At 38.4% G+C, this 23,797-nt stretch overlaps 1 protein-coding gene across 8 annotated transcripts in view; it reads left to right on the plus strand.

The window, feature by feature from the left end:
* The window catches only part of PCGF3 (polycomb group ring finger 3), a 50,260-nt gene that overhangs the window by 16,691 nt on the left and 9,772 nt on the right, over positions 1-23,797 (plus strand). For 3 of the 8 annotated variants that reach the window (XM_061455082.1, XM_061455085.1, XM_061455084.1), the window contains 3 exons: positions 15,528-15,570; positions 20,366-20,483; positions 21,741-21,837. In XM_061455082.1, coding sequence (XP_061311066.1) covers positions 20,375-20,483; positions 21,741-21,837 — 206 coding nt within the window. In that variant the 5' untranslated portion in view covers positions 15,528-15,570; positions 20,366-20,374. Of the gene's footprint in view, positions 1-8,332; positions 8,395-15,527; positions 15,620-20,346; positions 20,484-21,740; positions 21,838-23,797 lie in introns of those variants that run through there. The other 5 variants (XM_061455079.1, XM_061455081.1, XM_061455083.1 and 2 more) reach the window with 4 other exon arrangements.

A 23,797-nucleotide genomic window follows, 5' to 3' on the forward strand; every position in this document is an offset into this window, starting at 1 on the left:
TTAAATTAGTGATTCTTTATCAGAAAGAAGACAGAAAATGGAAGATTAATATTGTGGTTTTTATACTTTTTGCTAATTACATGAATGCATGATTTTTTTAATTAATGTTTCTTTGTGTAGGCTGATGGCTTTAGCCAATGGTCAACTCCTTAGCTCTTTTTATATTTTACATTCCCCCACTCTTTTGTAACATAGTAGCAGTCTTTTGGATTAGTTCAGATGACTTCTGAGTATTGATTTTAAGGTAACACATCATAATACAATGAAATTTGTATTGAAATCTATAAGCTTAAGTAGATCACTATAACCACATTTAGGGTAGCTTAAGTTAACACATTAATTGAAAGAAAACAAAGTCTCTATTAAAAAATTCTCATATCATGTATTCTTTTATGTTCCTGATCATGTTTTATTTCTTATAAGAGATGCCTGCCATCTGTTGCCACTTGAAAAGCTTCCTTTGCTGAATTATGAGAATGTGATCTCTTCCATAATTACACTTGCTAGTGTGTCTTGGGTGGATGTAATACATATTTATTCCTTTACTGACTCTACAAGAAGAGTTGAGGCAGTGCAAAAAGTGGAGGAGGAAAGATATGGGGAATAACACACTGGGGCTGACAGTTAGGATGGTAGGTGGAAAGCAATGAAGTAAGTAGGCCAGGTTGCATTTAGTGTGTCTATACATTTTCCTTACTTTAAAGATCTGCCATTCTCTTTTTACTCTTATTCATCCTTTTCCATAACAGATCCTTCTGAAATGTCAGCTCTGATTCAGTATTGATGCTTTAGGCATGTTCATATAGGCAATTTTCAATGATCATTGCTTGAAGTCTGGAGAATCTTGGTCTTGCATTTCTTTGTGCTGTGTTTGCTTTCACCTTCAGAGCTGAAGGCAGCTAGTGCCAAAGTCTGTCTTCAGTTTGATAAAAAGCAAGGAGCTTAATTTCTGTGCTCCTTTGAATTCCCAGTTGTGCATTTTAAATGTCCTTTCATTTTCATTCCTTATATATATTCCTGCAACAGAGCTCCATAATGGGCTTCTACAAGAAAGATTTGAATAGGTTAAAGGTAGTCTTTGCAAGAGGGGATTAATAACGGATACACTGCAAATTATAGAGTTGAAGGTATGACATGGTATGTGTTTATTGATCTGCAGTTGACATACTAAGAAGGAAAACCATGTATTTATTCTCCTCTACCTGAGTTTGCTGTGACCTAATGCAGTGGATGGGAACCCAGCTGAGGCTTGATTCTCTCTCATGACTGAGAGACATAACAAAGTATGTTTTTTGTCAGAGTGATTCAGTAGAGTATATATGTTTATGTTCATCATTACTCTTTATCAGAAAGAGGCAGGAAAACATAGGTATGCAGCTGTTCTGTGACCTTCATACTTGCCCGCACAAGGGCACCTGGCCAACGCTCTCCACATGAAGAACAGAGAGATCATGAGAAACTGCATGGCCCTATGAGTAAACAATTAAAGATCTGGCATAAAGCTGATTGGTTTTTTGTTTGTTTGTTTGTTTTTTGTTGTTTTTAAAGGGCATGAAAGCAGGACCCTCTTGTGGTTGAATCTGAAGCCTCACCTCTGGGTGGACACACAGCACAGGGGCTCTCCCAGTTGCCTGAGACTCTGGGCATTGGCTGCAGCGGGGCTTCCCAGCTTGAAGTGCGGGCCTGGATAATGATCCACTGGTGACTGGTGATGTATTTCTTCTTAATCTCAGTTCTCTCTATGCAGTAATGATTTGATGCATTTCTAGTTTTCCTCCATATTTTACATGCATATATATATATATATATATATGATTTGCTTTATTGTACTTATTTACTATAGAGATATATATTCCTTATTCATGTTAGTGTGCATGTTTGCTTTAGTGTGCTTCTTCACTTTAGTGTCCTTGTTTAATAAACTGTGCATATTATACAGCTAGCATGTGGTCATTTTGTGGCGTAGCCTGCCTGTTAGCAGAACACCTTGCTGTATCAGGGTCTCCATCTTGGAGAAGCAGTAAAAGCCTGAAAAGTAGTTTGGATCATTTAGTTTGCTTATATCTCCACTATATCCTGCCATTTCTAGGTAAGTAAACAAGGTTCCTGATTACCTATGTTAACTGAAGTGTAAGGCTATTGCAGATATTTGGGAACGTTTTTCTGAAGTCTCCCTAAACTTAACTCTTAGATGGTTTAAGCATATGTTTTCTTTCCATTGTACATTTTTAACTTCCAGCTTTCTCCTTGTTTTACAAGTAGCACTCATGCTGCCTTCTTGGACCAGTATGTGATAGGTGAATATAGGAAACTCAGAAGGTTTTTTTATTCATGCTTCATGTTCTCGTAATTGTGATAACCTTTCCTGGTACTTGGTCCAGTTTCATGCCTTAGTGAATACATTTTTCCTTAATGTATTCAACTAGAATTGGACATTATTTCAGAAGGTGTTTCACCAGCAGCTTACAAAATTGTACTGACAGCAGACTGTGGCTATTGAAATTGACCCATGACAGATTTTGGGTTAATATATATCTGCTTATGGCTGCAGTAAATGCTGCTAATGTTCGAAACTTGTGCTTTCACATGTTTGGATGGAAGGCACTGCAAATGGGGGATTTTATATTACTAAGTCATGGTGACTCTGAATTCAGTTTTATTATCAATCTAATAAAACTCAACATTTACTGAAAATGAAACAGATTCAATGCAGGGATAATGTCCACCTCCTTTGCAGTGTTCCGTTATGCTAAGGGGTAGACAAAGATGTAGGTGAGTTTTTAAACCAAAGTAAAATACTGGATATTACAACTCTTTAATCTTTCTCTTTTTTTTTTTTTTTTTTTTTTTAGTGACAAGCTGGTATTTATTGTATTTAGTTGATTTTATTGCAGGAATAACAATTAATTATTTACTAGATTTCCAAAGTGTCATCAGCACCTGTTTCAGGTGAAAAGAACTACCATAATTTGGGTGTTTGTATACCTCTTTGGCTGCAGACACTTTGGGAGATGAGTTGTGTGACCATTTTTAGCTAAAATTTAGCAAGTAGGTAATAGATGTTTGACTGTTCAGGAGTCTAATAGAATTGACTTTAATACAGACTCCAAATCTAAGCAATATATAAGAGAAAAAAATTAAATAAAACCTTACATTAAAATGTCTTAATATCCAGGCCTGGCACCTGGTATTAAACATGTGTCTAGTAACTGAGCTATTTAAGATTAGATGCCAAAGTGAGATTCAGTGCCTCTGGTTTGTTTGTTTTTTAAATATATTTAATGTTTTGACAGTACTTACATTTTGTGACATTTCTAAGAAAGTTAATTCCTGTAAAAGCTGGGAAGAGGTGGTGTTTGATGTTCCTCATTCTTCTTTTCACAGTGAAATGGTGAAAAATGATACCCAAATCTGTGTAAAGGGGCATAGGTCCCAGTTTTGAGTCACTCAGTTGTCTTCAACTGCATTGCTATTTCTCCTTCCTCATATGTCTTACATTAATAATATGCAGGTAAAATTTTGAACTGTCATCTTTGCTGTTTTGACAGCCTACAGCAGGGTGATTTTGTATAGACATAAACAGGTGTTTATGTAAAACTATGATACTGATCAGTCTGTCATTGTGCCATAAAAGGTAAGTATGTGGGGGTGAATAAGGAGCAGATGGGTAGATTTAATACTGCTGTGTCCTGATTATTACTTCTACTTTACCTCAAACGTTTGTGTCATTTTTACTTGTAATTTATTAACAATGGTGTCTTTTAGTTTTCATTGAAATGAATTAGACCCATGTAAAAGTGAGTATGTTTTGCTTTGGGGTGGACATTTCTTAAGCCACGCTAGTGCAACTGTTAGTAATGGTGTGACTACACCCAAAGTAGTTTCTATTTAACCTGTTGGTCAAGTCTCCTCAAAAAAGACCAAAGTACTCCTGAGCATGACAGATAAAAGAAGTGGGTAGTACATGGCCATTTTTAGACGATGTTTTCGTGGAAGTTATGTGATACTAGAATTTCTTCTTGGTTTTTATTACCTGATGGCTGATGTTACCATTAATCATGATCTGCATTCTCTAAAATAACATGACAGACTTTTATTTCAAGTAAGTTTGCTAAATATCACATTATTCACATGTTGTTTGACTTGTCTAGTCAGGTATTACTTTTTGACTTTTGAACATGAATAATAAAAACTTGAGTAATGTGTACTGACTAGTGAATAGTAGGAATTGATGACTTGAAAATCTGACTAGTGTAAAACCCATCCCTGGAGCAGTCACCTGGGGAGTAATGAAGATAGAGTTTTACTTACTATGTACAGGCATTTTCTCTACAGAAGTATTCAAGAAGTGCTTGTTTTAGTTGCCAGGTGGTTGCAGGGAGAGAGAGAGGAAAGATACCTCACTCATTTGTCTAGTTAGGGAACCCCGATGAGAGATTTAAAACCAAAGAAAAACCTCCACAAAAAAACCCTCAAACAACCCTTCTACCTTCTAGTTACCATCACATAGTTTAAAACTGGGATCAATGGTTTTGTTTGGGCTTTCATTATTATTATTATGTTCTCTAATATTTTTGTAGGGATAGCAATACTCTTGTATTAATTAAAAAATTTTAGATGCCTTTCTTGAAGGGGTTTTATTTGCTGTCCATGAAATAAGGTGGGTTTTTTTTTTTGTTGTTCTTTTTTGCTAGTTCTTCAAAACCATGCTTAAAACAAATAGACTAAGACTTGGGGAATATTTCAGAGAGAAAAATGTGATGGCAGCTAATCATTACTACACAAGTTTAACTACAGTGATTAAGAAAGATGCATCACCAATTGCCCTTATACTTAACTGTCATCCTGATCAGCAGTTCCTGGGGAGCCCTGGTTGCTGCAAGGATTTGGAGAACATGTCCCAACAACTGGGAGGTCCTATGCAGTGCGTCCACCAGTAGGTGAGACCTCCAAAGTCACTGCAAGAGGGTCCAGATTTTATATAGTTAAATAAACACTGGCAAAACTTCAGGTGTGGAAACATCTGGTGTCACTCTCCCTGGCCAGGGTTTAAGGAGGAGCCCAAGGGAGTATCTCCATCTATTTTAGCTTTGATCACATATTTCTCATCAAGGGAGTATCTCTTATTTTAGATTTGATCATGTATTTCCCAACAAGGGAGCATCTATTTTCTGAACAAGACCAGATGCCTGATTTCTTGGCCTTGCAATGTGTCTCTAAATAAAGAAGGATCATTCTGCTGGTTACTATTACACAGTGAGCATTACAGCACAGCGTTCATAGATTGGCAAATTTGTACTGAAATAGGTAATACATTGCATATGGGATTAATGCTATGCCTATTAGATATATACCTTGTTGGGTTGTGGGGTTCATCTAGAGGTCAGTTTAGTTCAGGGCCTATTTTTCAGGTCTCAGTACTTCAACCCCTCATCCTAAAACTGCCAAAGCATGAGAACATATAAAAACAAACTAGTTGTTGATGCTTACTTGCTCTAGGAGGGCCTTCTAATATCCTAGTTTTTATCTTGATTGACTACCTTGATGTCAATCCTATGACAAGATGACCCACTTAGTGGATGAGGGACCTGGACTTTAATAAAGCTTTTGATGCCTGTTGCCACAGCATTCTTGTGGAGAAACTGGCTGCTCATGGCTTGGCCAGGTGGACTCTGCACTGGGTAAAAAAAAGAGGCTGGATGGCTGAGCCCTGAGAGTGGTGATGAATGGAGTTAAATCCAGCTGGTGGCACCAGTCATACGTGGTGTTCCCCAGGGCTCAGTACTGGGTCCAGTTCTACTTAGTATCTTTATCAGTGATCTGGATGAGGGGATCGAATGCACCCTCAGTCAGCTTGCAGATGACACCAAGTTGGGCAGGAATGTTGATCTGCTTGAGAGTGAAAAGATTCTACAGAGGGATCTGGACAGCCTGGATCAGTAGGCTGAGACCAATTGGATGAGTTTAAACAAGGCTCAGCTCTGGGTCCTGCAGTTTGGTCACAGCCACCCCATGCAGCGCTACAGGCTTGGGGAAGAGTAGCTGAAAAGCTGCTCTGGCAAATAGAACCTGAGGGTGCTGATTGATGGCTGCTGAAGATGAGCCAGCTTGCGCCTGCAGCCAAGAAGGCCAACAGCAACCTGGCCTGTATCAGCAATAGTGTGACCGGCGGGACCAAGGTATTGATAATATCTCTGTACTCTGCACTGGTGAGGCTGCACCTCAAATCCTGTGTTCAGTTCTGGGCCCCTCACTACAACAAAGACATTGAGCTGCTGGAGTAATTCCAGAGAAGAGCAATAAAGCTAATGAAGGGTCTGAAGATTAAGCCTTATGAGTAATGGCTACAGGAATGCCTTTGGGGTTTAGTTTGGAGAACAGAAGGCTGAGGAAGACCTTATCACGCTCTACAACTACTTGAAAGGAGTTGTAGAGAGGTGAGTCTTGGTCCCTCCTCATGTCAAGCAATAAGACAAGAGGAAATGGCCTCAAGATATGCCAGGGGAGGTTTAAACTGGCTATTAGAAAAACAGTTCTTGACCAGAAGGGTCGTCGTCAAACACTGGGACAGGCTGGTTGAGTCATCATCCATGGAGGTGCTGTGACATTGTTTAGTGCTGGACTTGGCAGTTAGGTTTGCAGTTGGACTCTGTGATCTGGTATGTCCTGTCCAACCTAAATGATTCTGTGATTCTATGATCTTAAGTGAAATTAACTTATATTTTGAAATAGTGATCATGAAGGACCTTAGGTTGGGTTGTAGTTAGCTAGAAAATAAAATAGTGGAGAATGTTGATTATATGAATTGTGCTGTTAACCCACACTTAGTTGTGAAAGGCAAGCATTTCCCTAAAAGAAACACCGGTAGTGGTAGCCAATCTGAACAGTTATGTGCACTCTGTGCTTTGTAATTGGAATGGTTAGGGGGCTAAACCAATCTTTCTAGCAGTAAAGGCAGCTATTATTTTAGATTTGATTGTAAATTAAGGCTCTTTAGGTACAATTTTTAAGATAACACAAACTTTGAGAGGCTGTATTCTTTCTACATGTTTTCAGCTTCCAGTACCCAGAGTAAAAGATACCATGGCTGAGCTAAAGTCCTTGGATACTCACTATGCTCAGGTAAATTTGGTAGACTATTCTGGATTTGGATGATGAAGGAAATAGTCTTTGGTCTAGCTTCAACTGGATTAAAAAAAAACCCAAAACATAGATGATATATAGGCCTGATAACTATCATGTTTTGTGGGTTTTGTTTGTTTGTTTGTTTGTTTTTGTATTTTTTTTTTGGTGTTAATTCTTTTTTTTTTTTCCCCAGTTGGGATAAACTGTAAATATTAAGGGATTTTCACAAGAACGTTCATTTAGCAAATTTTCTGGTGGATTTCCTTAAGGGATTATCTGCACTATCTTAGACCTGAGCTCATGAAAGTGAAGTTGCACTACTTTGTCATGCATAGGTGTTTCTGTTATTTTCTGAACTGCAACTGAAGTATGTATCTGTAAGCAGTTTACTCTGGTTTGGCATTAATATGCCATGCAGTCATTGCTGTGAGAAACTAAAGAGAGAGGACTATTTCTGAGCATGCAGTGGAATGCCCTACTTTTGATAGGACTGGTACAGAGAAAATAATGCTTGCTTGTTGGCCAGCTGAGGAATACCTTCTTGGAAGAATTGTTCTTGGTGTGGATCCATCCTGTGTTCTGTGCCCTCTGTTTAAGTATTTCCCTTTTGTAGGGCAGAGAGGGGGAGCAGGGTGAGGCTGTTGGTGCTGTTTGTATTCATAAGTGTACTGTGTCTCTGTCTTGGTTGATCTGTTGTCACTAGCTGTGGTGTGTATGCATGTTGTCTTCACCTGCTGGGCATATGTGCTCAGCCTCACTTCTAGTTGTATCTGTGGGCTTGGAGCTGCTGCAGCATTGCTTCTTCTCAGCTGCCATGTGCAGCCTGATTTTTCCTTCAGTGCTCTGCCATTTGCTACAGTTTTCACTGGTGGAGAGATTAATCATCACTGCTGAAACTTTGCAGAGGAAAAGAAAAAGTACCACAAGTAGGCTGGAAGACAAATGGCTTTGCCTGCAAGTGTACTGTAATAGAATACGGCTCTCAATTCTGTAAGTAATACTAAATGATATAAAATCTGTCTTTGGGATCAGTTGCATATCAATTTAGTCTTTTAGCCATGTAACAGTGAGGCAAATTCCCAGGAAAATTAGTATTGCAGGTCACCTCTATTTTTCCTGAGATGATAAAAAAATAATTCCTTAATTTCAACTGGAACTGGAGAAACCTGACCTGTCAGTTACTTCGTGTGTGATGTGATCTCTGCAGATTGCTGAGTGCACCAATGAAATGGGCAGAGAACTGAAATGCAGTATTCTAGTCCATAGAAGGTAAACTTAAAATAACAAACCCTGCTGAATAAATGTAGCAGGAAACATGCTGGTATCTCTTCTGAGGGTAGTGCTGGTTTCATAGTAGTGTCAAAATCAGTGTATACTGATTCAAATTAACTTTATGTTTGTACTCAGTAGATCTTTGCTTTATAAAAATGGAGACAACAAATATGTAAAGGTTGTTTTTAATTTCTTTTTCTGTTTGGGGGTGTGTCCTTTTTATTAACTGTTTTATTGAAGTTGGGGCACTGGTGCCATCTGGTGGTATTAATACACTTCCAGAAATTGGTAAACATAGGGGGACTTGAGTTCATTGAAATGTAAGAAGTTGCTGGTATGATATTAGAGTACACAGATATATTTGCTGCCTTAACATACCATTATGTAGTTGAAGCAGGTCATATAAGGCTGTACATTGGCTATTAATCATAACTTTGCTTGCTACAGTAAATTTAAATCTTCAACTGTATTTCTGCTCACTAAAGAGATTTGTTTCTTGTAGTTTCTTTAATTAAATAGTGCTTTGCAAACACAACACAAAGAGTTTTGTTGAAGTTTATATTTTAATATTACTAGAAGTTAATATTTTAAAACTCAATTCAGAAGAAAAGTTTTCTTCTGTTACTGCATTTTTCTAAACGCAGCACAACCTTCTCACTTCTAGTATGCTCAAAGTTACTGTTCTCCTTTTTTAAGTGACTCCTATATTAAGTTTGAAAGTAAAAATTCACAGTATAAACCTGACAGCTATTGAAATAAACAACTTTAATGCCTGAAGCTAAAGCAACCAAATAGCCTTGTCTTTATGCTTACATCTCTTAAAAAGGTGTCCTGCATCTTAAGTTGTTTACCTGAGGTAATATCCTCATCATTCTGTAGACTACTGTATAGGCTGTATTTCATAGAATCATAGAATAGTTAGGGTTGGAGAGGACCTTAAGATCATCTAGTTCCAACCCCCCTGCCATGGGCAGGGACACCTCACACTAAACCATGACACCCAAGGCTCTGTCCAACCTGGCCTTGAACACTGCCAGCAGTGAAGCATTCACAACTTCCCTGGGCAACCCATTCCAGTGCATCATCACCCTTACAGTAAAGAGCTTCTCCCTTATATCCAATATAAACTTCCCCTGTTTAAGTTTTAACCCATTACCCCTTCTCTATCACTACAGTCCCTAGTGAAGAGTGCCTCTCCAGCATCCTTGTAGGCCCCCTTCAGATACTGGAAGGCTGCTATGAGGTCTCCATGCAGCCTTCTCTTCTCCAGGCTGAACAGCCCCAACTTTCTCAGCCTGTCTTCATACGGGAGGTTTGCCTTGTTAGCAATGAAAGTAGGACTATGACTAGTTCTCCAGTTCTTTTGAAACAAATTCCTGACTTGTAAATATCTTGCCCTGTGATGGAAAGATTTGAGAAGTGCAAGGTACTTTATATAAAGCTGGTGAGGGTTTTCAAGTTGTTTCATTTATTCATAATTCTTTTGATCTGTTGCAGTCAATGTGACATTATTCTAATAAGTTACTGCTAAATAAATTTCCGTATGGAATAGAGGTCTGTCTCTTCAGCCATTAACAACTTATATCACTCTATTGCGCTTTATTACAATAACAGGCTATTTTTATGTTTTAATCCAGCGAGTTGAAAAGGCAGACATTCCAGCCTGGTTGTTCTGTGATTACATTCTGTGCCTGTATTCCTCTATAATCTCCATGCAATACTGCCTTCAGTTGCATTGTGCTGAAAGCCTGAATTAGACTTTCCTTTTAACCAGGCACTGGCTTTCTAGTTGTGTAGTTATATTCACAATGTCAGGAGCCTTTTTTGGATCCTATCTTGATGGAATGAGGTGTTTGCAGGCCTGTTCAGATACTGTAGATTGTGGAATTAGATGGAACATCTCCCTTATGAGGAGAGGCTGAGGGAGCTGGGTTTCTTTAGCTTGGAGGAGACTGAGGGGTGACCTCATCGGTGTTTACAAATATGTAAAGGGTGAGTGTCAGGATGATGGAGCTAGGTTTTTTTCAGTGATGTCCAGTGATAGGACAAGGGGCAATGGGTGTAAACTGGAGCATAGGAGGTTCCATGTGAACATCAGGAAAAATTTCTTTACTGTGAGAGTGACAGATCACTGGAACAGGTTGCCCAGGGGGGTTGTGGAGTTTCCTACACTGGAGATATTCAAGGCCCGCCTGGACAAGTTCCTGTGTGATGTACTCTAGGTTACCCTGCTCTTGCAGGGAGGTTGGACTAGATGATCTTTTGAGGTCCCTTCCAACCCTTGGGATTCTGTGATTCTGTGAAACAGCTGTTAAAATTGAAAATACTTCACAATATTTAAGAATTTAAGGTTAATATTTAAATTAATATTTAAATAGTTAATTTATCGATGGTTATTGGATATCTCTGAGTATAATTAAACTGACTGCCATAGCAAGGGCTCTTTTTTCCTACAGTTTAATTCAGCTCTGTAGACCTGTTGGCATGTCTACTGGATTTTATCTACTTGCAGCTACTAACAAAAGTGTGTAGGGCTTGTGCCTGCCATCATAAGCATCAGATTTGAAAATTTTGCTTCCTACACTAAGTATTGGGTCTGAGCCAAGTTCCATTGTTGTAGTGTTTTGTTCTTACAGCTGTGACTTTCACTTTAATGACACAAGTCTTTGCAAAGTGAGCTATAAGTGCTGTTTCTATTACTGTTGTAATTCAGCTTTCAATGCTGTATGACCTTTGTACCTTTCAGTAATTATTCAGCAAGATTACTAGCATTGGCCAAATAGAGCTTTTTTCTTCACGCACTCTCCAGTGTGAGCACCATATATTTGCTCTTTAATGAAGTTGCATGCTGAAGGCATTTCTGATTTCAGCACTGCTGCACTTGTCCACTCCAGTTTTATCAAAGTTCATTAATATGGCAGTCAAAAGGAAGTTGGGTTTAGATCCACAAATCCTGACTGTGCTGTGAGATGCCCAGTGCAGTGATGGGCATATAGCTCCTCTAGAAGTGATAATACACAGTTTATATAGCAATTAACATAATGCAAATTAATTTATTGGTTATTCTCACCCCAAATCCAGTCACCTTAGAATTACACACTGGACTTCATTCTTCTGCATTGCTCACCACCTGTACTCAGGTCATTAAGCAAAACTAACCCCAGTTGGGTTTTCCTTGCCTGAGACAGGAATAACCCAAACTTTTCTTCCTAGGATATATTTTTATGTATTCTATGGGACCTTTAACCCCTTCCACAGTATGTAATAGTTCTGATTGGGCCGGCCAGCCCTGTTGGCATATCCTCAGGTGTTGGATGTTTTTAGAGCCTTTTACTAAATGTGTATCTGAATGTTTGAAAGTCGCACCACCCATTGCTTTAAGTGTAGTTTTTAACAGCCCATTCGATTTTCACAGAGGCAGGTGAATGATAGGGTATGTGATATACCCGCTCAATGCCATGCTCTTTAGCCCAAGTGTCTGTAAGGTTCTGGAAATGAGTCCCATTGGCTGATTTAGTTCTTTCTGGCGTGCCGTATCGCCACAAGACTTGTTTCTCAAGGCCCAGGATAGTGTTTGGCCAGTGGCATGTGGCACAGCGTATGTTTCCAGACATCTGGTGGTTGCTTCCACCATGGTAAGCACATGGCACTTGCCTTGGCGGGTTGGTGGCAGTGTGATATAGTCAATCTGCCAGGCCTCCCCATATTTGTACTTCAGCCATCATCCTCCATACCAGAGAGGCTTTAACAGCTTGGCTTGCTTAAGTGCAGCACATGTTTCACATTCATGAATAACCTGGGCAATAATGTCCATGGTCAGGTCCACCCCTTGACAACAAGCCCGTATGTTGCATTTCTGCCTTTATGGCCTGAAGTGCCATGGGCCCACCAGGCTAAAAATAATTCACCTTTATGTTGAGTTTGCCAGTCACAATGGGGTCCTTTTGCCACTGCTTCCCAGTCAGGCTGATTTCAGCCTCTAGTACAGTCAGCTGTTGGGATCCCCCTGTCACTCCAGAAATACAAATGGGTTCTGCCCATTGATGGCTTGATGGCACGTTATGGTTTAACCCTAGCTGGCAACTAGGAGATTCTCACGCACTTTCCCCTCCCTCTTTCTAGTTCAGCTGTATTGCCCATGACCAGGGTCAGAGTAGCTGCAGTGCCTGTTGCTTGGGGAGTAGCTTGTCACAGACAGTGAAGTGATGACAGTTTGAGTAGCCATTGTGCTTTTCACACAAGTTTCAGTAATCACAGTGCTTGTCACAGGCTGGAGTAGCTGCAGTTAGTTGCTTAACCCCAAGCAAGATCTGGATGATGTTAGGCAATATACTGGTTCCTAGCAATAGGACCAATGTGGTTTTAAGGTTATTCAAAATATATTAAAAAACTTTTAAATTCACAAATGCTATGGTAATTAGCTTGGAGGAGAAGGAGGGAGGATGTTGGAAGGAAGGAGGGAAGAGAGAAAGGAAGATGTAGAAAGATGTCTCCCCCATAGGCTGGCTTTTCAAGGAGAAAAGGTAAAAGTGTAGTTATTAATAGTTCCCACTAGATGACTCCTGAAGTGAAGAGGTCACAGCAATGCTGAGTTCACATACTAGATTATTCACGACCAATGGTGATAGCATATAAACCAGGTCTACAGAGAACAACAAAATTATAATCTTAGCCCAGGCCCCAAAGGTAATGATCATCTCCACAGAGAATACATACAGCAAGTAAGGTATCACATAAAGTACCTGTGAGAGATGTGCAGGAACTCTGAAAGTAAATAAATTGCATTGTGATGTTAATCTTAAACCAATACAATGAATGCTTATAACACATTTGGCTTAACATCAGGTCAGATCTGTTATTATCTCAACTTTTTGTGCCCCATTTTGGGCACTAAACAGGACTGTCATGGTTCACCCTCAGCAATCACTGAAGTACCACACAGCTGCTCGCTTACTTCCCACCCTTGAGAATTGGAAGGGTAAGAGTGAGAAAACTTATGGGTTGAGATAAAGGTAGCTTAATAAGTAAAGCAAAAGCCACGTGCAGAAGCAAAGCAAACAGGGAATTCGCTAGTTCCCATCAACAGGCAGCTGTTCAGCTGTGTCCAAGAAATCGGGGCTCCATTACACATAAGGGTTATGTGGGAAGACAAACACCATCACTCTGAAGGGTCCCCTCTTACACTTTTTTTCCCAGCTTTATATGCTAAGCGTGAGGCCTTGTGATATGGAGTATCCCTTTGGTGAGCTGATGTCAGTTTTCCTTACTGTGTCACCTCCTAACTCCTACATCCCCAGCCTTCTTGCTGGTGAAGCGGTTTGAGAGCAGAGAAAGTCTTGACTCTTGTGTAAGCACTGCTTAGCAGCAACTAACAACATCAGTATGTTATCAACATAATCCTTATACTAAATCCAAAACAGAGCATTGTACCAGCTATTAAGAGCAAACTTAACTCAGTCAAAACCAGGGGACATTATTATGCTATATTTCAGCAAAAGAAAAATATATATGCATATCCTTTTAAAATAGAGCAAGGTTGTAATGGTTTGTAACTTCCTTCAGGCATTCACTTCAGTTCTGGATTTGTTCCTGGTAAGAATCCTGTTTTGCTTTACAAAGCTAGGTGGTACAAACAAGAAATACAGTTTGATAATCAGTCAAATAATCAATAGCTGTCGTAGCAGTTATAGAGTCCTTTAAAGAAAATCCATTTGGGAATATTAGTTCTCAGTTCTGACTTGTTAGTGTGCAGGAGCAGTAGAGTCATTCCCTTGTCAGGTCTCCAACAAATGTCTAGATATAAAAATGAACTGAATTTCGTTTTTTTTTAAAGCTTTTATAGCACATCACTATCTTCTTGTAACCAGAATAATAACACTATGGTGGGGATTTAAGGACTGGCCTGGTTGTTGGCTTTTTTCTCTCAAGTTGAGTGCACTTTCTTTTTACAGCTGAACCAAACTGTTATCTTGTCCTCTTACAATAGCAGTGAGGAAAGATGCAAGACAATTCCTTTTGAAAGACTGTTATTCAGAAGTTTATCTTGTAATCTGCTCTTGGAATGGTGATAAGCCTCTGACTGTTTCTTCAGAAGCAGTGTCATTCATTGTTCCATTCTCCACATTGTGCTTCAGAAAAAGGTCTTTTTTTCTGTGGCAGATGCGTCATGGAGTTTGGTCTCCTGTCCATATGAGGGGCTTTTCATCCTCAATATGGACTTTTTTTTGTGGATTCCAATAAAAGAGTATCTCATGCAACTTTGCATTGCTTTCAGTTAATAGTAATTTCTTCTCTGAATGCAAAGAAGTTCACAGTGTAATTTAATTGCTAAGAGACTTTTATTTGCATTGGGCTGAAATTCTTGCCAAGTGCTATCATTAAAATCTTGATTCATTGTATTTGTAATTCCCTTAGCAATATCACAGTAAAATTAACTACAGGTTATGCCTTTGATTTTTCTGGAGCAGGAAGACAGAAGTAGTATATTGTGGTGCTTGTTGTTTTGTTTTGTTTTGTTTTTTCTAAGTTTGTTCTGTTCTTGTTGTGTTTTGTTGTTGACGGGTTTTTTTTAAATATAATTTTATTTCGGAATATATCTAGAGACTCTGGAAATTTGTATTATTTCCTTGAAAGTGTATTTAGAAACTTAAATCACAATGAGCAGATCATTTGCAAGCATAGGTTGAAAACTGCGAATACTACTCATCTGGCTATGTATCTTCAAAATCTCTTTTTACAGACTGATCACTAGTCTGTAAATTGTGTTTCAAGGTTTCTGCTTATTTATTTGGTCATTTCCCCTATCATTGTGAAGATAATGATTTTCTTTTCATTTGGCATCATGGTGATAGGACCTCTTGGATTTTTGAATAGTTTTTATTGTTTCTGTGTGTCCTTTCATAGTAGACTGTATTATTCTGTTTGTTTTTTTGGTGGGGTTTATTTTTTTTTTTCTAATTGCCACAGATCTAATTCTGGCAGTCTTTCCCCCCTTTCTTACTCCCACTGTTTAATTACTATAGATAATTAGATACTTTTAGGTAAATTTACTGTGCTGAGGTTTTCTTTGCGGCAGCTGGATTTTGAGGAATTTTGGATGTTAACTTTCAGACTTTTCCTGTTTATTTCAGGTCTCTGGATGGCAGACTCTGAAAAGAAATGCTGTTTTAAGAGGTATGCCACATGTAAGCCAAAATATTCTGGACTAATTTATATATAAATGGTATGGCCATACTTCTGAGGAGTCCCTCCGCTGATGCTTTCTGTTAACTTCTGTGAATAATAGTTTTCAGTGCTAAATTCTCTCTGAAAGGTGAAAGCTTGTACAGAGGTACTTGGGCTTGTCTTACTGGTAACAGTTTTAGTAGCGAGAGCTGTAATATACTGCTTAACCTTTTTGCTTGTTCACCTGACCAGAACACTTCCTTAGTGGGTGTAGTGGCATCCACTTCATCACAGCATGAACAAAACCAGTTGGCTATCTGATGTGTCCATATCTCCTGTGGACCCCTCCTGACTGTGTGTGTTATTTTTGTTCGTTTGCCTGTTTTTCACTTGGGAATTTAGTCTAGATGCCTTTGTAATTGTCTTCACTCACTTCTTCCTAGTGTGATACAAGACTTAGCATACAGTGAGAGGCTGACACCATGCCAACAGTGTGGAATAAAATAGTTCGAACCAAAGTGAAGAAGTACTAATCTTTGTGCAAGTTATAATTTTTGCATATTAGCCGGATGGTTGGAACATTTTGTGTGTTTGGATTTCACGTTCCAGCACTTGAGGTTACTGCCTCTTCTTTTTCTATTGTTGGTATGTTGTTTCTGAATATTTCATTGTTTCGCAGCTGTTAGGAAAGCTGTCTCTTCAAAATTGAATTTAGTTCTTCTGTCTCCCATCCAATTCAGAAATCATAAGTGGCAGATTTTAGGAAAGTAGGCTTTTTTTGTCCTTCAGAGAGAAAGATTGATGTAACCCAGTCTTTCAGGGCTCTTGGTTTTTGTTTTGTTTGGCTTTTTTTTTAAACAGGACCTCTTTATTCTCTTTTAGGCACTTTAAGAAGCTTTCCTATTTATCTAACACAGTTCAGTGTTGATTTGTTGGGTTCTGACCCCAAAATAATACCTGGTGTGAAGTACTAACAACTTGGGTTAAAAGTGGCTCTGCAGTTATTGGCTGAGATTCTGGTGCTGCTGGTTCTTAAGCTGTGCTCACCAAAGTCCTAAAGAAAATGAGGCTAAGAAGAAGGGAAGATATTATTGCTGTTTGCAAGACACCTGTGGACAGAAATCAAGAAGATAGTGCTACACTGTTCTTGGAGGTGCACAGTTGTAGGGTGAGAGGGGTTGCAGCACAGGGCATTCCTTCGAGACAGTAGGAACACTTTTTGCCAATAAGGGTTGTCAGACCCTGGAACAGCTTATTTGGGTTGTGGACTATGCATTCTTCAAGGTTTTCAGAATGCAGCAGGAATAGGCTTACAGCAACTCAAATTATGTGGGCCTACTTTGAGTGCAAGGTTGGATTAGAGCTGTTTGGAGATTACTTCCAATTTACATTATGCTGAGAATCTATGTAACCTGCTAGACCTGCTGAGGGGGCAGTTTTTTGCATTTTACATTTCCTGTAAAAACAGGTAAGGCTCAGGCTGGTGGTGGTGGTGGGGGGAGGTGTTTGGTGTTTTTTTCTTGTTGGTTTGGGTTGAGTTTTGCTTTTAAAGAAGCATCTGTAGTTGAGAAGTGTTTTGTGATTACAGAACTAAGGAATTAGAGTAACTTCATCCTATTCCACCAATATGGTTTTGGGGAAAGGATTGTGCTTTGACACTAGTATTCACTTACTGGCTAGGTTAAGAGTGAGAAACTTCAATTGTTTCTCAAACGTCATGGTTCAGTCAGTGGATTGAGAGTCTCAGGAAGTTGCCTGCAGTTCTTACAGTTTATTTTAAATTGTTTGCTGTAGTATGGACTATTCAAGCAGGTAAGTGTGCAGAAGAAATAATGATCTTCTGTGTCTTACATATTTGCCTTGATTGGCTTTGGTGTTCTAGAAACTAAATTAAGGTATGGTATTTTTGTGATCTGTTACCTGCTGTAGAGGCTTAGTGGGAGCCTAAGGTTTGCAGTGTTCAACTGTGAAAAAGGGGCTGTTAAGAGTCATAAAATGATGAAAATATTCAGGTTACGGTCCTTCCTCTGAAGTTGCCTTCTTTTGCATAGGATAACTTCATTGCATGGTTCATTCATTGTTCTTACAATATTATGTATGCCCCATCTGAACTGTTTTTTTATTTGTTGCAGGTTTTTTTTTATGTGTATGGGGTGTTTTATTTTGTTTTGTTTGTTGTTGTTCTGTGTTTTTATTTTTTTTGTTTGGTGTTTTTTTTTTTCTCTCTCTCTCTAATTGCAGTGATTGTTTCTGTAGTGTCTATTTGCTGAAGTGTCATGCATTTTCTGGAAAAAAAAATAATTTGTGTTTCAGTTTTCACTGTAATATCTTTGGCTCTTCTGCCTTATTAGTGCTTGGATTCAGTCTGTGGTGATCCTGAACACCTTTCTCTGAATTCTTGCCTAGGCAAGTAACTACAGTTGTATTGATACTGCCTTTTAAAGCATTCTTGTACCTTAATTTCTCTTTTTCCTCTCATGAATTGCATTTTTCGTTGTGCTTTCTATTTAACTGTTGGTTTTAAGAAATCTCCTGAACTCTTCTTAGAGTGATACTCAGTAGCTCTTCCCCTGTTCTATTGACATGTACTTGCTTTATGCAGTAACTTCTTTAAGTGGAGACCTCATGCATGCAAGGGTTTAATGTGTGGCTGGCTGTCAGTTGGTTAGAAATTGATTCGGAGAAAACTCCAGGAACAAACTTGCCAGCAGAGTTTCAAGTTGACAAGCAGGTATTCTATATTGCGGCGCCGGGAGACACGGGGGATAGCTCCTCCTAACGTGTGTCCCCGAATTGCTCTACAGGTCATCCTTATATGGTCACTGAGCATATTACATCATTTTCCAAAAAGTTTCCGGCATGCATACAAAATGTGGTGGTCTTTAAGGGTCGTTTACTTTTCCCAACAAGCTTAATTAACATTACAGACATAGCAATCATCCTGGCCTTATCAGTTAGTTTAACTGCTCTCATCCTGGACATCTGCTAGTCCGGGGTACTCCCTAGTAGATGCTTACACCAGTTTAATGGGTTTATTAACACCTCAAGTATAGCAATCATCCGGTCCTTTTACTTATCAGTTAGTTTATCTGTGCCCACCCTAGACATCTGCTAGTCCCAGATACTCCCCATCCCCAGGTCCTGTCCTTCTATTCTGCTTTTCTCACACCTTTTGTACTGAGGTCCTGAGGGCCTGAAACTATGTCAATTACCTTCAAGTACCGCAGTTATTTTCCATTACAAAGCCATCAAACTTAACATTACTTAGAACTAATTACATTTTGTACTTTTGTGCCTCCTTCTTTCAAAATAGACCTATAAAATACAGTTTAGAAAAGTAATTCAGTTTCTTAACATAGATTCTGACCTGTCTTGTGTGCTGCAAAACCAAGTAGTGCTTTTATTCTTCTGTAATGGCTAGTTAGTAGCTTAATTAAGAAACCTCAAATACCATAAAATAAATTTGGGCTAGTGTCATTTACTTCTTAGGAGTGAGAACTGTAAGTCTGTCTAGTCACTTTTGTATAGGACAATACAGATTTTGGTGGGTGTTGGATGCGGTTTGCATGGCATATAAAGTACTTTGCCAGTGTTGGTGTAGTTCAGATTAGTGTGGAATTTTGCGTTTTACTAATTCCTTTTGCTTAATACTACTTTATTAAACATGGGAGTATAGGGGGGAGGAGACATTTAAAGAGCAGACAACCCTGTTATGCTATTACTACGTGAAATTTGAGGAACGTGTTGGTTGCCATTTGTATTTTGTATTGAAGTCCAGTTTAAGCTACGTGAAAGCTAGTATTTGTGAACGAGGGATAGTGAAGTCAATTTAATGGAAAACAGTGTAATTTGTTGACTTCTGCAGCATGGGAACCAAATGTAGTATGTTGTAAGCTCGTTTGGCCTGCTCTGTTCATTAACTCAGATGCTGTCCAGTTGTGGTAAGGGCACAATTTTCAATATATTTTGAAAAATAAAATACAGCTATCTTTAGAAGGCAACTGTTTGTTAAGGCATGGGTATTGTGTGGTGGTTTCTCTAAAAGCAGTTGGTTACTAAAAAAAGTTAAATGAGGTGCTTAATGTTTAATTTTGGATTTAACTGCCTTTTAACGGTGGTTATGTCATCCTTTTCTCTGATCTAATTTGGATTTCTTAGTACAACAAACTGCAGCTCTGCCAATGAGACTATTGTAGCTTACAATGTGTTCTTTAATTAACTTGAGTTTAAACAAAATGGTATTTCGGCAGGTTTACTTCTCAGCTCTCTTACTAAGACACAGCTTCAAAATTATGCTTTAAATATACTGGCACAGAGCAAACACGAAAAAGCATGGTTAAACCTACTATGCCAAATCAGACCCAGTAATTTTTACCTTTCAATTATGAAAATGCTTTCAGTTCTCAGACAGCTTTGGGGTTTTTCTGTCTCCAAATTTTTGTGAATGTTTCCTCAACGCTAGGCTGAATGTGATGGCACTTAGATTGCTAAAATAGTAGGGTTTCACCTTAAATCCAAGTCCCGTGGTTGGTAAAAGGAACTCATTAACAACATTCTATAAAGACTATTTTCAATGCTGTTTAAATGTTTAACATGCAAAATAGTGTGGTTTTTACATTGATTCACTTCTGGGAAGGTCTTTTAAAGTTAGTGCTATCATTGTGCATGCACACACATATACAGTATATGGGAGCATAAAGCTGTATAAACATCAGCAGGGTTAATTCTGGTTGATAATTTATTCCCAAATGACTTTGACCTGGTCACTACAGATTTGTTACTTCATCGTATGTCTTTTCTGCAGACACCAAAGATGTTAACAAGAAAGATTAAGCTTTGGGACATTAATGCCCATATAACCTGTCGTCTGTGCAATGGGTACCTGATTGATGCTACTACAGTAACAGAATGCTTACATACCTGTAAGTAGAATTATAATTGAGTTATTCTTTTTTTTTTACTTGATGTGTAACTTGTTTTAATGGTTTTTATTTCAAATAAAAAAAGTCTGCTGTGCATCAGCCAAAATAAGGTGTGCTTTACTAGACACTGCTTTTTTAACAAAGCAAATGAAGAGAACATTAAAGTTGTTGCACAAACTTGAAGCCATATACAAACTTGCTGACGACAGTCCCACTGCCTGTGTTGTTGATGAAGATACTAAAACAGTACTGGTAACAGTACGGACCCTGAGAGGGTCACTGATCTCCATCTGGACATTGAGCCATTAAGTACTGCTGTCTGGATGTGACTATCCAGCCTATGGCTTATCAGCTGAATAGTCTATCAATCCATTTCTGTCCAATTTAGAGAGGATGGACGTTACTGGAGACCATGTCAAAGGCCTTACAGAAGTCCAGAGAGATGACATCTTTGACTCTTCCCTTGTCCACTGATGTAATCACTCCACGTTAGAAGGCTACTAAGCTGATCAGGCAAGACTTGCCCTTGGTGAAACCATTGGCTGTCTTGAATCACCTCCCTGTCCTCCATGTACTTTAGCATGGTTTCTGGGAGGCTCTGTTCTATAATCTTCCTATAATGAATGACTGCTTTAGCAACTTCTGCAAAGAAATTTTAAAAATACTATAAGTCTGTACCAATGCAATTTTTTTTCTGGTGGAAATTTAACTGTTGTGTGCCCTGTGAAAGTGAGAATTAAAATGGCACCTGGATACCCACTTCTTAAAAGTTTTCTTTTCTTTTAAAAAGTATCCGATTTTGGAATATCTCTTTGTGTTGGGTTCATTGCAACTGTACACTTCTCTATGTGGCCATGCCTAAAGCAAATAGGCTTAGTATCTTAATGGCATACAGGCCCTTATGATAGCATCTGTGGAAGCTGAATAGCGTAATTAATATCATGGTAACCTGCTAAGAGTTTGGTAAGCTACTAGAACCTTTTGTTTTAGTCAATTCCAGAGTGGGACTGTGTGTTGTATGCATTATTAGGAAGACTCTGGCTAAGTACAGATGTCTTATTTCTAGTGCATCATTTCCCTGCATCAAGAACATTAATGAAGGACACTGGAAACTATTCTGCATGATTTGACATCATGCTTGCATGATGTAAAAAATGACCTTTGTGTACATGCAGTAAGGTGTGTTTCTCTGACTGTATAAAAACTTTTTTTCTATTATCAATATTTTTTTTTAATTATGAATGACCTTGTTATTAGTCTGTAGAAGCTGCCTAGTGAAATATTTGGAGGAAAACAACACCTGTCCGACCTGTAGAATTGTTATACATCAGAGCCACCCGTTACAGTATATTGGGTAAGTATGAAAGCAGAAGAGCAACTATCTTCACTGTAGACTTTCAACCTCTTTAATGCAGCACAGCTTTTTCCTAAATTTTCTTACTTATCAGCATGTTAAACGTTTAAAAGGAATTTTGAAGGTGATTGAGGAAATACAGAATCAAGCTTTGCTATGAATTTGCAAGTCCTTGAGATCTGTTAGCTCTTGTCAGACTTAAAAGCAAGGAAAGTATGCACTTTACTGTTTAATATCTGTGTGGGTTATAATTGGATTTAGTAATCTCTCATTTTGTATTTCTGTCATAAAAGTTACATAAACAAAACATTTGTAGAAATCATACTTTTACAAAGTCTTCAAAATAGTCTCTGTTGAGCACTGCTTTTCAGTGTCCTGACAGTAAGGAGAGAAAAAATTGTTGGTTTTATTGTTCAGCTGATTTTCAAAGGTCTATTTAGTACATAGGAAAAGGTAAGAACATGGCAGCAGCAAAAATATTAGATCAGTGGCTTAGATAGAATGGAAGAATCTTGTCCTTTGTTCTATTTTGATTCCTAGACAGACTGCTCTCACTTTCTGACCTAACATGAATGTGGTATTGTTAATCTGTTCCCTTTTTAATTTCTTTTTAACTAAGGGTTTTTTTTTTTTTTGTTTGGTGGTGTTTTGTTATTTTTTTTTTTGGTGGTTGGTGTTGTTTGTTTGTTTTTTCCCTTTTGCTTTCAGAAAGACGTTCCTTTTCCTTTAGTGCTTTCCTTTGAATTTACTAAACTATAGTAATTTCTGATGAAAATCCATTGTGACAGTGTGATTGCAATAGTTGTTGCTGCTATTAGGTAGTGTTCTGTCTTAACTTTCTGTACAGAGTTTTTTTTCATTTGTGACTGTTTCAGTGTGCCCTTCTTAGTTCCATAACAACTTCTGAAGCAATGCTTATAGGAAATGAGTTTCATTTCTGTTCACTTTCACAGAAAACTGTTGATGTTCGATACATGCTTACACTGCTAAAGCTGATCCTGAATCGGGAGCCTGAAACTAGCTATGCCGTTTTTGCATTTGAAGAATAACAGTGTACACCGATAATATGTTGTACGATACACTGATAATACCCTATATGAGTGTATGCTTTGAAGGGACAAGCAGATGCTGATAGGATAGAACTAATAAATTACACTTACGATAGCATGTTTTTCCTAACTATGCTATGGTTCTATGTAAAGCTACAGGAATACACCAGTGCCTTGATTCAGAAGCCATTTTCTGTGCCAAAAGGGGCCAGGAAATAGCACCAAATAGAGAACTAGAAAGGAATTTGTTACTTGGTTTTTGTCCTTGAATACACTTCAAAGGAAGTGTTTTGTCTGAACTAGTTATAACATGCTGACAAGCCTATTCTGTGTATAGACACACACACATTAATAAAGAATTGACAGGTGGTTTGTGTCTTAAAATGTAGATTTACACTCCTGTTCATCTCCCTCTCTCTGGAAAATAGGTAAACAAAATGCGTCTTCTATCTCACGGTTTTGAATGCTGTTAAATTCTCACCTCTGACCTAATAGTGATAGCTGATTGTCCCGGTTTTGACTGGTATAGAGGTAATTTTCTTCCTAGTAGTTGGGGCAGTGCTGTGTTTTGGCTTCAATCTGAGAAGTGACCTATTTTAGACTAAAACAGAATTTTGTCTAGGTGAGCTGGGAATTAAAACCAGGCCTGCTGCTCTAGTTTCAGTAGAATTATTACCTTTCTTTTATTTGAGCCACATGACAGGCTTCTGAGCTACGTAATGTTGGTCACAATTAAAATGTTGGTTTTTAGGGCAAAGTAAGATTTTTATTGTTGTGGTCTTTTTCTGTGAACTGTTGTGGTTTTGGAGAAGCTTTGTAAATATAACTAAGTAATCTAGAAATGTGAGAGATGAGTCTGTAGGGAAGAAACAGACTGTTCTGGATTCGTTTGTGATAAAATGAGTTTACTG

The sequence above is a fragment of the Pezoporus flaviventris genome, unplaced genomic scaffold (assembly GCF_033815535.1).
Source record: "Pezoporus flaviventris isolate CSIRO_AGI_PZ_B2104156 unplaced genomic scaffold, CSIRO_AGI_Pfla_v1 ptg000018l, whole genome shotgun sequence".
NCBI classification, from domain to species: domain Eukaryota; kingdom Metazoa; phylum Chordata; class Aves; order Psittaciformes; family Psittacidae; genus Pezoporus; species Pezoporus flaviventris.